The 13,017-nt window shown below is 34.4% G+C and overlaps 2 protein-coding genes across 2 annotated transcripts in view; one reads left to right on the top strand and one right to left on the bottom strand.

Moving 5' to 3' along the window:
- LOC100915618 (putative olfactory receptor 10J6) overlaps positions 1 to 13,017 on the bottom strand; it is a 113,911-nt gene that overhangs the window by 56,877 nt on the left and 44,017 nt on the right. The window lies entirely within an intron of this gene.
- Positions 3,227 to 4,571, top strand: LOC100917076 (serum amyloid P-component). Its single transcript, XM_003767869.4, has 2 exons — positions 3,227 to 3,423; positions 3,820 to 4,571. The coding sequence occupies exons 1-2, from the start codon at positions 3,360 to 3,362 to the stop codon at positions 4,425 to 4,427; spliced, it is 672 nt and encodes a 223-aa protein (XP_003767917.1). The 5' UTR covers positions 3,227 to 3,359; the 3' UTR covers positions 4,428 to 4,571.

The following is a 13,017-nucleotide window of genomic DNA, read 5'->3' as shown; positions in this document are numbered from 1 at the left end:
GATTGGGAATATGGTGGTACTACCAGAAGAAATAGGGAATTAGTTAGGTTAGGGGATGAATTCTGTTTTGGACATGTGGAGTTTGAGATATCAGTGAAACAGCTAAGTGGAGATGTCCCATAGGTTAATCAAGACATAGAACTCTGGGAAGGGATTAGGGATGGATATATAGATTGTGAGTTAATCACTAAACTCCTTGAAGAAGATAATCAGGGGGAAAAAGGAAAAAAAGAGGTTCTAGGCTAGAGTTATGATGGACAGCCACACAGGGTGGGTGAGTACTTAGACAGATGGAAAGAGACACAGAATAGATTAGTATCATAGAAAGCCAGGAAGGAGAGAATATCTTGAAGAAGGGGATAGTCAATAATGTTGAATGTTACAGAAAGGTTAAAGAAAATAGTGACTGAGAAAAGGCTATTGGAGTTATTAAAAAGCATTGCTGACCTTTGAGAAATCAGTTTCATTGAACGAGGATAATTAGAAGTAGAATTCTGATAGATGCAGGAACAAATGAGTACTGTATAAATGAACAATACATATAGACTATTATTTCTAATTTTCTATCAGTGAAATAGAAAAAAAAAGATAATATAGGATTACAGAATCAAAGAGGTTTTAGGGATAGGGAAAAAATAAGTTTATACTTAGTTGGTTAATAGGAGAAACCCTTGAGAAAGGAAGTTCATGCTAATTCAAGAAAGTCCTAGAGGAGATAAGAGGGGAAAACCACAAGTGGGAGGATTAGCATTGTCGAATTATCTGAAACTGGAACTAGGCAGAAGAGGAAGGTGGAGATTTAGAGAAGTTTTGAGGCATTAAGTAGGGGATATGAGGAAATTCACAATGGATGCCTTTGGTTGTATCAGCAAAGTGGTTCTCCTTTACTCTCAGAGAGGGTACGGGGCATTGGTATGGGAATAAAGAAAGAGAAAAAGATTTATGGTAGTCATTATTTGAAGCATGAGAGAGAGTCCATCAGAATTGAAAAATAGACCTTGTAGCAATAAGGTCCTAGGTGAGATTAAATAACATAAATTTGGACTGGACAAAGTCTACTTAGTTTCATGACTTTTTTCTGCAACTTTCAGTGACAAGAATAAATTGGATCATGGGAAACAGCTGTTAGTTGTGACCAAGGATTGAGGATTAATAGAGTATAAATGGTTCAAAGTCAAGAGGGCAAAAAATGCAAGGCAGAGGATAAAGCCTTGTAGAACTAGTTTTGTTTTAGGGACAGTCAGTCAACAAGCATTTATTAATCATTTACCATAAGTCTGATAAATGATAAATACAAATAAAGAGAAAAAAACACATCTTCTTCCCTCAAGTGTCTAAATTCTAAAGGGGGAGACAACATGCAAATATCTATTCATGTAAAATACACAAATACACAGATGCAAAAATAAATACAAACATGTGCTCACATGGGTGTATGTATGCTTAGCTTTGTCTTGTATGTATGTACATGCATGTGTGTATGTATACGTATGTAAATGTGTGTATATATGTATGTGCATAAAATAATCTCAAAAGGAAAACTTTAGAGGAAAGGAGGAAGACAAGGAAAAACTCCTATAGAATATGGTACTTGAGTTACATTTGAAAGGAAGAGAGGGAATTTATGAGGCTGAGGTGAGAAGAAGAACATTCTAGTAGTAGATTTGAGAGATTCATGTCTTGTATAAGGAAAAACAAATAGTCCAGTATACCAGGAGGGCATACCACAAGGGTATACCAGAATAGAGTCAGAGAGCAAGTGAAATTCTGTATTCTGTAAAGTTAAAGGAAGATCCTATATCTAATCCTCTTTCTTTATTGCAGACATGAGAAATGATAAAATAGTCCAGTATACCAGAGGTAGGAAATGACCTCTCTGTAAAGGACTGTAAGTGAAAGACAGAAAGCTTTCTATCTGATCCGGGAAGTAATAAGAACCAATAGAGTTTACAGGGTGTGTGTGTGTGTGTGTGTGTGTGTGTGTGTGTGTATGTGTGTGTGTGTGAAGTGGGTCAAATCTTTGTTTTAGAAAATTACCACAATAGCTGGGTAGAGGATGGATTGGAGGAAGCTGAGACTTAGAATAGGAAGACCACTTAGAAAGCTATTGAAATAGTCTGAGTGAGAGGGGATGAGAGTAGCTATGTGAATGGAAAAAAAAGGGAGAAATATGAGACATATTATGGAGATAGAAAGGACACAATTTGGCAATGAATTAGATTTTTGGGGAGAGTGGAACATTAATAAATCTGGTCACTGAGAGCCTTAAAGTGACAACAGTAAAAGTTTGGAAGAAAAGTCAATTTTGGGGAGAAGATAATGAGATTTTTTGGGGACCAGGTTGAGATTTTGAAGGCATGAAAATAAAGCCAGAGTAGTTGTTAGATGGAGTAGAAGAATAGGGAAGGATTGAGGCAAAGAGGTTTACAAAGACAATTTGCAAGTTTTGGAGGTGGGAGTTGGTGGAAGAGAAAAGAATATAGAAATCATGGATTTGAGAGCAGGAATTTCAAAGTTCAAAACTTGGTAGAATAATTTTGGATGATGGAAAAGTCAAGAGGGTAAAGTTTGGAACATTGAGTTGAATACAAAAGAATTATTTTACTTCACATAAAGGACCACTTCTTAATAATGTTAGTATCCAAAAATGAGTTGGTCTTTTTGGGGAGTCTCCACCACTGGAGAGGTTTAAGCAAAAATAGAATGACCACCTTTTCAGGATGTTGTAGATAGAATATGTGATTTGGACTAGATAAAATCATTATACATTCATGAAATGAGAATCCAGTCATACAAATAAAGTCCTTTGTTTGGTATGAACTCCAGAAAGAGCTATTGGAGTTCAGTTAGAAGATATAATGTGGATCAAGAGAACTTTGAAGTAGTCATAAAAGTGCTGATCAAATGGAAACTTTGAAAGGGAACAAGGTCCCTAATTCAACAGGAAGGATTATTGGATCAGAATCTGTTAGTTATGTCTTATCTCTAACTGTCATCCACTGCTGATAACTCCTAGATTCTTTGAACTAGTGTCTTTCTAGATCCTCTATCTGTGTCACACAAAATAGGAGCTCAGGCAGCCAGTGGAATTTCTAATAAATAACTTCCATCGATTTCCTACCACAATTCCATCAGAATTTATCAGATCATCACCTCTGACTGTGGGAGAGCTGGGAAAAATCTTATGCAATATTTCTTCCCCTCCCCCATCATGTGCATAAAATCCCTGAAGGTGCTGAGACCAGAGATGAGAAAATCATCACTGAAGTAAGGAATAGTGAAGCCTCAATTTCTGATAATTCTATAAACATTGTTCCCAAAACGATTGCTACTGCCACAGGAACTTCTAGACTGAGAAGATGGAGAGGATCTTGACTGGGATATTGGTGTTTTACAGTCTTTTAGGGACTATTGCTCCTACAGGTATGAAGTCTTTGAATTGTTCCGGGGCTGGGTCTAGAGCAATGGCATTGAACTTAAATAGAAATAGAGGTCACAAATTGGTGTACATGGAACCCTGTGGGCGGCATATTGATAGTTTTAAAATGTATTATCTATGATTTATTGTATTTTTATTTTATTAAATATTTCCCAATGACATTTTATTTTGGTTCAGATGTGCAAGAGTGACCATGTGTTTGATGCCTGTAGTCTAGAACATGGAACTGGGGGTGGATTGAATTGGTGAAAGAATGGAAGGAAATATACGCCAGAAGGAATGTTTTCATTCCCAATATTTAGAGTCATAGAGTAGGTGAAATTCTGTATTCTGAAAAGTTTAAAGAAAGTCCTATTTCTAATCCTCTTTCTTTCTTACAGACATGAGATCTAAAGTGTTGGTGTTCCCTAAAGAAACATCTGATGCCCATGTCCTCCTAATCCCTCAGATTGAGAAGTCACTGGAAAATTTCACTATTTGCCTGCGTGCCTACACTGACCTCACACGTCACTACAGCCTTTTCTCCTATGCCACCAGAAGCAAAGACAATGAATTACTCCTATATAAGTCCCAAACTGGGGAATATAATCTGTTCATTGGGAATGAAAAGATTTCTTTCAAAGTCATTGATAACCTTTCTTTACCAGTCCATATTTGTGCAAGCTGGGAGTCAGTTTCTGGCATAGTTGAAATGTGGATAAATAATAAACCCCTAGTGAGAAAGGGCCTGAAGAAGGGATATTTGGTGAAAGCAGAGGCAAAGATTATCCTGGGACAAGAGCAAGATTCCTTTGGGGGAAATTTTAGTCAAAAACAGTCTTTTGTGGGAGAAATTGGAGATGTAAACATGTGGGATTATGTACTTTCTCCATCACATATTCATTCTTTGTACAATGGTGAGACCTACAGTGCTAATATCTTAGATTGGGGAGCATTGAATTATGAGATAAAGGGTTATGTGGTCATCAAATCCCCGTTGTGGCCCTGAGTTTCTGAACCATAAATGACTAACAAGTAGATGATTTCTTCCCTAGGAAATTAGATTTTTATGTACCTTGATCTGAGAGTCTTTGTGCTACCCTGTTAAATAATATTAAAGAATTAAAATACTCTTCATTTGGATGCTATGGTATGATAGTAGCAATCCAGTTATTTATAAGTCATTTATGTGAAACCTCAATCACCTGGAGTCTATCCAGAAACCAGATATCCATAAATGCCTCAAATTAACATGGATTCATGCTGCATTGATATACATTACTTATAAGAATCTGGATAAGTTTTTTTTTTTTTTAAATGTGGACATTCACTTCACTGATATTGATCAAAATTTGTCTCTAACTTAGTAAATGATCTTTAAGAGCTTTTATATTCTTCTTGCCATCCCAAATTACTATTTAAATTAACCAGATTATGTCTCTTTGAAGAAATTTGATGTGAGGGGAAAAGTTGTGCACAATCCCAAAGTGGAATGCATTATGGAAGAGGTAGTAGATTTTCTCTCACAAAATGCATGCTGATTAACCTCTGTCCCTGTATGTTGGGGAAGAGTTCCATTTTCAGATATGGGTGGATTGAATTAGCCACTAACGTCTCTTCCAACAATGAGATGCTACCATTCTGAATTTAGCAAAGCCTCTATGGGAAACACAATAAACCAGGGAACATTAGATAAATATAGTGCCTAAGGAGGAATAGATCTAAAATCGATCACCAAATGAATTATGGAAACCTTTCCTTCTCTTTCTTTTCTGTTGGCTTTTGAGAACCAGAGTTATCTCTGTCCAGATGAAAAATCAGGGTACGACTTCAGTAGACAGACAGGGTTCCATATAATATCGGCAGCCAAAATTTGCATAACAAGTCAGATCAATCAGGTATTGTTATGTCCTATTTCATTTTATTATTGAAACAAACTTGGGAGAAGTTCCATTCATATAGAGCTTCAAGTTTTTACAAAATGCTTTCTGTGTTTTCATTTGATCCTCACTCAAAACCCCCGGTGAGTTAACTAGTACAAATATAATCCTACAGATGAAGAAGCTGAGGCATAAAGTAGTTAAGTGGCATGGCTCAAATCACAAAGCTGTTAAATGGTAGATTTGGGGATTTATGGGAATATTTGAGCTAGAGATAAAAGGGAATTCAGGCATTAGCCATTCCAATTATTATTTTACTTGTGAGGAAATTGAGATTTAGAAAAGTTTAAATAACATGCCCATCATCATAGAAGTATCAAGGAGTATTTAGAAAACAGAATAAGGGGCAGAATCCACTCTATGAATCAAAAACCAGTATTTTTTTCACTCTACCCTTACATCCTAAACTTAGTGTATTTTTTGTTGCACAATGTTCTCTTTCCAGGTGAGCTAGAATCATTTCTTATTTGGAAAGAGTGATGTCCCTACTATCTCTCTATCCATGGCAGAGAAGATTCTCCTGCAAGTACATCAATGAACCTGCTCTCTCCAAGGTGGCTAATATTCTCTTAGATGTCAAACCTAATGGTCTTTCAGTCTTCTTTCTAGATCTCTGTGGTTTTTGTTACTAAAATCTATTGAAAACTCATGAGAAGAACTTTGCAAATCTCCTCTCAACACCTTAATGTAAATGTTTCCTCACAGTCTGTCTTTGAATAACTTATCTTCTCTCATACTCTTATCCCTTGACAATTTTACTTACACTGTATCACCAATCATGCCAATGATTTCCAAGTCAATATTTATATTTTTTACATCTCTCCTGAGGTCCTGACCTGTATCTCTAACTGATTTCAGGACATCTTCACCTGTATATTGCACCAGTAGCTCAAATTCACTAAAACATAGGATGTTATCCTTGTACCTAAGCTTATTCTTCATGTCAACTTTATTCAAAACACTAATAATTTGTGGTAGTCTGATTAAAAACTCCCTCCCACATTTATAACCTTGATGTTCTAAATTCTTTACTTTTCTTCAACTCCATATCTAATCATTTATTACACAAACTAAGTTTCTGCCTATTCCCACTACCATTACCTTACTATAATTCCTCTTTACCATTCTTTTGGGTTATTTCAATAGCTTCTTTTTTGGTATTTCTGGTCTCCATTCCTTCATTGCTTCAGTTCATCTTTAATGACATTGTTAAAGTTATATTCTTAGATATTAATTTGGTCATATTTCTTCTCTACTTAAAAATCTAGGTGACTCACTATTACCTCCCCCAAAATGCTCAAACATGGAAGCTTGTTAATGAAGGACTTCTATGATGTGGCTGGCATATTCAGTTTGTTTCTTGGGCATGTGACATTTTCTCTCTCTGTTTTCATTTGTTGATTCTGAATCAGACTTTTAAAATAAGGGTTCTCAAACTAAAGTCCATATTATTACCTTTTTTAAACTTTTAAAAGTATATCAATTGTTTTCATTTGTAATACTAGGTATGTATTTATTTTTGCATTGAAAATATTATTCCAAGAACAGGTCTGTAGGCTTCATTAGGTTGTCAGAGAGACTCATCATAAAACAAAACAAAACAAAACAAAAAATGGTAAAGAACCTTTGCTTTCAAGACCCTAGCAGATACCATCTCCTCTGAAAAAGTCCCTGATCCCACTTCTTGATAAAAAATTTCCCTTTCAGATCTCAGATGACATTTAAAAAAAATTCTCTAATCCAGTAGCCCAGAAACAACTTGACAACCAGGGTGGGGAGTAAAAGGGACTGTTTAGTTTTTATCTTTTTATCACCAATGCTTAACCTAGTGAGTGTTTAATAAATGTTTATTTGCATTATTGTATATTAAAAGCTATGTTGGTATCTTATCTATTCTAGATTATAAATTCTTTGAATAATGAGATCTTCCCTATCCAAATTTATATCTACCTAATGGTTATGAATTTAATTTTCTCACAGTTATTGCTTAGGAAATTTTTGATGTCTTATCTTTGAAATTAACAGTCAGAGCAGTCTTTTTATCTTGCAGACACTCCTGGTTCCTTATTTGTACCTCTATTTTGTACTCATTATATTTCATTTTCATTGATTCCCACTTGTGTACCCTAATAGACTGAATTATCATCAAGAGCATGTATCCTTCCTTCTTTAACTCTCTACCCCAATCCCAAACCCTATCTACAATTCAGTGATTTAAATGTTATGGTGGACATGAGATCTATCAACGAGGATAAGCTATTCACAGGTGCTTGTGTCTTCATCTTATGTTATTTTGGTCTATGTTCTTTCAGAAATCTTCAAGATTTTTTCTGTGTTACAATTCTAGTTTTGTTACTCATCTCCTTCCCCCAACACCTAGAATCTTTCTTTCTAACATTCATTTAAATTTTTTTTTGCGTCCCAAATTCTTTTTTCTCTCTGCTCTCATTCTTCATTGAAAAAGCAATATTATGTCCATTATACATGTAAAGTCATGCAAAACATATTTTCACATTAGTCTTGTTACCAAAAAAAATGAAAAAGTATGCTTCAATCTGTACTCGGAGTCCATCAGTTCTCTTTCTGGAGGAAGATGGCATTTTTATTCATAACTCCTTTGGAATTGATTTTCATCATTGTGTTGATAAGAGTAGGTAAGTCTATCACAGTTTATCACCATCCCAGTGTTATTATGTATATAATGTTCTGGTTCTGCTCATTTCACTTTGCATCAGTTCATATAAATCTCAGGTTTTTTTTTTTAAATCATGCCCTTCATTATTTCTAATATCTCAATAGTTTGTCTTGGCAGCTACACTTCCAAATATTTTATATTGTCTGCATTATGGAATTTCTCTATTTCTTTCTGCTGTTGGTAATATGTAGAAATACTACTGTGTAGAGGGCCAGGAGGTAAGAATTCATTTCAGGTTTTGATATTTACAGCAGCTTGGCTCACTAACTTCTCTTTTCTATATATAATAGCAGAAACATACTTATTGATATATTGATAAGAAGCCTGGCAACTGTAGCAAAATCCAAACTCAACTATATAATGGATCAAACCCAGGACCCAGGACAGGAAAAGCACCCCACAATGCAAGCTAAAGGCATTTGAGAGAAAAGTACTTGAGGACATTGGTATAATAATTTTACTCTGATGTTAATCTCAGCTATTTACATCTCTGTGGAAGTAGCCAAGATCTGGACTTAATCATTTGCATCTCAGTAGATTGTGCTTGTCAGAAAGGATATAGGAATATTAAAGAATGTATTTTGTATCAAGCCTATAAGCATTGAAAGTATATATATATATATATATATATACATATATATATGTCTCTCTGATCAATAAAATTTGAAGAATTCATATTGAATTCTCTTAGCCTGACTCCTGCATAAACACACTCTTATTTCACTACTGAAGCGGAACTTCAATACTATTTTTTGTGGGTTTATTTTGTAGTTTACAACTTTGTTAAAGTTGTTCATTGTTTCACCTAGTTTAATAGTTGATTCTCAAGGGTTCTCTAAGTGTATTTTCATGTCATTTACAAACTGATAGTTTTGTTTCTTATCTATTCTTATTCCTTCAGTGTCTTTTTCTTGTATGATTGCTGTAGTTAGCATTTATAGTACAGTATTGAATAATAGCGGTCATAATGGAGAAGGCTTCTGCCTTTTTCCCATTCTAGCACTGTTTGCTGATGGTTTTGATAGCAATATTCATCATTAAAAAACAAAACAAAACAAAACTCCATATTTTCTGTTTTTTTTAATAGGAATGGGTACTATATTTGTCAAAAGTCTTTTCTGCTACTAGTAATACAATCATATGATTTTTGGTGATTTTATTATTGATTTGGTCAATTATATTGAAAGTTTTCCTAATATTGAACCAGCTCTCCTTTCCTAATATCAATCCCATCTGGTAATAGTGTATATACTCTTTGTAATATATTCCTGTAGTTTTTATGCTAGAATTTTATTTAAAATCTGTGCAACAATATTCATTAGGGAAATTGTTTTATAGTTTTCTTTCTCTGTTTTTGTTCTTCCTGGTTTAGGTATCAGCACTATTATGTTAGAGAAGAAATTTAGTAAGACTCCTATTTAATCTACTTTTTTTCAAGTGGCAATTCCTTGCACTTGCCTTGCCTTGCCACTAAAAAGGGGCTGCTGCAAACATTTTTGTACATGTAGATCTTTTTCTTTTTTTTATGATTTCTTTGGGATATAGACCTGGTAGAGAAACTGTTGGATCAAAGGGCATGCACACTTTGATAGTGCTTTGAGCATAGTTCCTAACTGCTCTCCAGAATGGTTGGATCAATTCACAATTCCACCAATGTACAAAAGATTCAAGGAGATTCAAAGATTGAATTGAATTTCTCTCCTTGGTTCTGAGAGCTTCAGCTCCTGCTGTCAGTCCTTTGCCTTCTCTCTGAATGTCTCTGAATCTCCCTGGATGAGGCTTTTAGCTTATATGCTCCACACTGAGTAAAAACCAATCATTATATCACTAGGAAACCATCATTTGTTGTAGGATTAAATCAATGCTAAACTAGATTTCACCATTGCCCCTCAATTCCATTTAATTCCTGGTTTCAAGTTCTGGCCCATAATATCTCTTTGTAGGATTAAATCAATCATACTGAAGCATGCTAAATTAGATAACTATTGTCTCTATCAATTTCACTTATTTAGTACCTTGTAAGAATCCTTTGTTTCAAGTTCAGAGTTCTGGCCCATAACATAAAATGATGAATGCTCTTTATTACTGCCCCCTTCTCTTATCCCCTTCCCCTCAAACTTTTCTGTTCAGTAAGATAGATTTCTATACCCAACTCTGTGAGTGTGTATGTATTCTTCTCTCTTAGAAGTAGTTTAGTTAAGAATGAGATTTCTGTATTGTTCATTACTTTCCATTTCCCACCTCTATACATTATAAAAGCTCTACTTTGTATATCTCTTCTGTGATATAATTTTTGCTATTCTTCCTTTCCTCCCTTCTTCCAGTTCATTCCTCTTTCTCATCCTTTCATTTTTTAAAAAATAGATAATCCCAACATAATTGATTCACATCCACACTCTTTCTCTATGTATATTCCAAGTATAGCAACAATGATGAAGTTTTTAGCAGTTACATATATTATTTTCCCATAAAGAAATATAAAGTTTAACCTTATTAAGTCTCTTATGATTTCTCTTTATGTTTATCTTTTTATAGCTCTCTTGAGTTTTGTGGTTGAATGTCAAATTTTTCATTCAGCTCTGATCTTTTCATCAGCAATATTTATAAATCCTCTATTTCATTAAATGTCCAATTATAACCCCAGAAGGATTAATCAGTTTTTCTGGGTAGTTAATTATTGGTTATAATCCTTGCTCCTTTGTCTTTCTGAACATCATATTGAAAGCTTTCCACTCCTTGTGGTAGCTGCTTAATTTTGTGTGGATCCTGATTGTGGCTCCCCTCATGTTTGGATCATTTATTTTTGGCTTCTTTCTGTATTTACTGCAGGACAACGATCTTGTTTGTACCTGTCTTGCATTCTAGAAGAGGACCATTATATCAGGGAGGTGATGCTATGACTTGGATTTAAGTAAGGAAGGCTGAATCTAAAACAGTCCTAAACAGTCCTAATGCTACTTAGGATGAGTATCCTGATTTTGTCTTCTTTTTAAATCTCTTAAGCATTCGATTTAGTTTGTTAGTTCTATTTACATTCACATTTGTCTCTTAAGACACTTCCACATACCTCTACTTATCTAACTGGTTTCTTTTTCTTTTAAAAAAAGAAATTACTCTCTATTCTGGAATGTCTTCTAGAGAATTTAGTTCATAGAATCCTCTCTTTTCTTCCTTTAGACACCTCACACTCTGTTTTTCTGAATTCTGGGATATGTGTTAGATAGTGCCTAACTTTTTTCTTTTATACCAATTGTAGATTGATTACTTCTTTTTTTTAAAATTAAAATCCTTTCATTTTCAAAATAAAAACATGAATAATTTTCAACATTCACCCATATAAAATCCTGTGTTTTAATTTTTTTCCCTCCTTCTCCCTCACCCTCTCCCCTAGTAGGCAAGTGATCTAATATATGTTGAACATATGCAATTCCTCTATACATATTTCCACAAATATGTTGCACAAGAAAAATCAGATCAAAAAGGAAAAAAATGAGAAAAAATAAATGCAAACAAACAACAAAAAGTGACAGTACTATGTTGTGGTCCACATTCTGTTTCCACTGTTCTCTCTCTGGGTGCAGATGGCATCCTTTATCACAAGATCATTAGAACTAGTCTGAATCACCTCATTGTTGACAAGAGCCATGTCCATTAGAATTGATCATCATATAATCTTGTTATTGCTGTGTATAATGATTTCCTGCTTCTGCTCATTTCACTTACTATTAATTCATGTAAGTCTCTCCAGGCCTCTCTGAAATCATCTTGATGATCATTTCTTATAGAACAATAATATTCTATAGCATTCATGTACCATAATTTGTCCAAACATTCTCCAACTAATAGGACTATTCACTCAATTTCCAATTTCTTGCCACTACAAAAAGGGCTGCCACAAACATTTTTGCACATGTGGCTCTTTCTCTCCTTTATGATCTCTTTAGAATACAAGCCTAGTAGAAACACTGCTGGATCAAAGGTTATGTACAGTTTGATAGTCCTTTGTCATAGTTCCAAATTGCTCTCCAGAATGGTTGAATCAGTTCACAACTCCACCAAAAAAGCATTAGTATCTCAGTTTTCCCAAATACCCTCCAATATTTGTTATTATTTTTTCCTGTCATTTTAACCAATCTGAGAGGTCTGTAATGGTACCTCAGAGTTGTCTTAATTTGCATTTCTCTAATCAGTACTGATTTAGAGTATCTTTTCATATGACTAGAAATCATTTCAATATCTTCATCTGAAAATTGCCAGCTCATATCCTTTGATCATTTATCATTTGGAGAATGGCTTGAATTCTTATAAATTTGAGTCAATTCTCTATATATTCTAGAAATGAGGCCTTCTTCAGAACCATTGAATGTAAAAAATTTCCCCCCATTTTATTGCTTCCCTTCTAATTTTGTCTGCATTGGTTTTGTTTGTACAAAAACTTTTAACTTAATATAATCAAAATTATCCATTTTGCATTCAGTAATACACGCAAGTTCTTCTTTGGCCACAGATTCCTTCCTTCTCCACATATCTGATAGGTAAACTACTCTTTGTTCTTCTAATTTGCGTATAATAACATTATTTATGTCTAAATCGTGAATCCATTTCAATCTTATCTTGGTATATGGTGTTAGGTATGGGTCAATGCCTAGTTTCTGCCACACTAATTTTCAATTTTCCTAGCAGTTTTTGTTAAATAGTTCTTATCCCAAAAGCTGGCGTCTTGGGTTTGTCTTTATAATATAGTTTTAGGTCTGACACAGCTAGGCCAACTTCATTTGCATTTTGTTTCATTAATTCCCTTGAAATTCTTGACCTTTTGCTCTTCCAGATTAATAAGACTGGCTACTTTCAATGATTCTGGTTATCTACACTCTAGCAAATAGCTCCTCCCTGCTAATGAATCCAATATAGAGTAGAATTTCCCCTGAAGGATGCTCTATGTTTTGATGAATGATATTATCAGT

Source organism: Sarcophilus harrisii, chromosome 4, assembly GCF_902635505.1.
Source record: "Sarcophilus harrisii chromosome 4, mSarHar1.11, whole genome shotgun sequence".
Lineage (NCBI taxonomy): Eukaryota > Metazoa > Chordata > Mammalia > Dasyuromorphia > Dasyuridae > Sarcophilus > Sarcophilus harrisii.
The sequence above is the reverse complement of the archived record's forward strand: the minus strand, read 5'-3'. Positions and strand labels throughout refer to the sequence as shown.

Excerpts from the sequence above, each read along its gene's own strand:
- LOC100917076 (XM_003767869.4), top strand. The coding sequence starts at position 3,360 with ATGGAGAGGATCTTGACTGGGATATTGGTGTTTTACAGTCTTTTAGGG. Across the intron at positions 3,424-3,819 it reads AGGGACTATTGCTCCTACAG|ACATGAGATCTAAAGTGTTG; the intron begins GTATGAAGTCTT and ends TCTTTCTTACAG.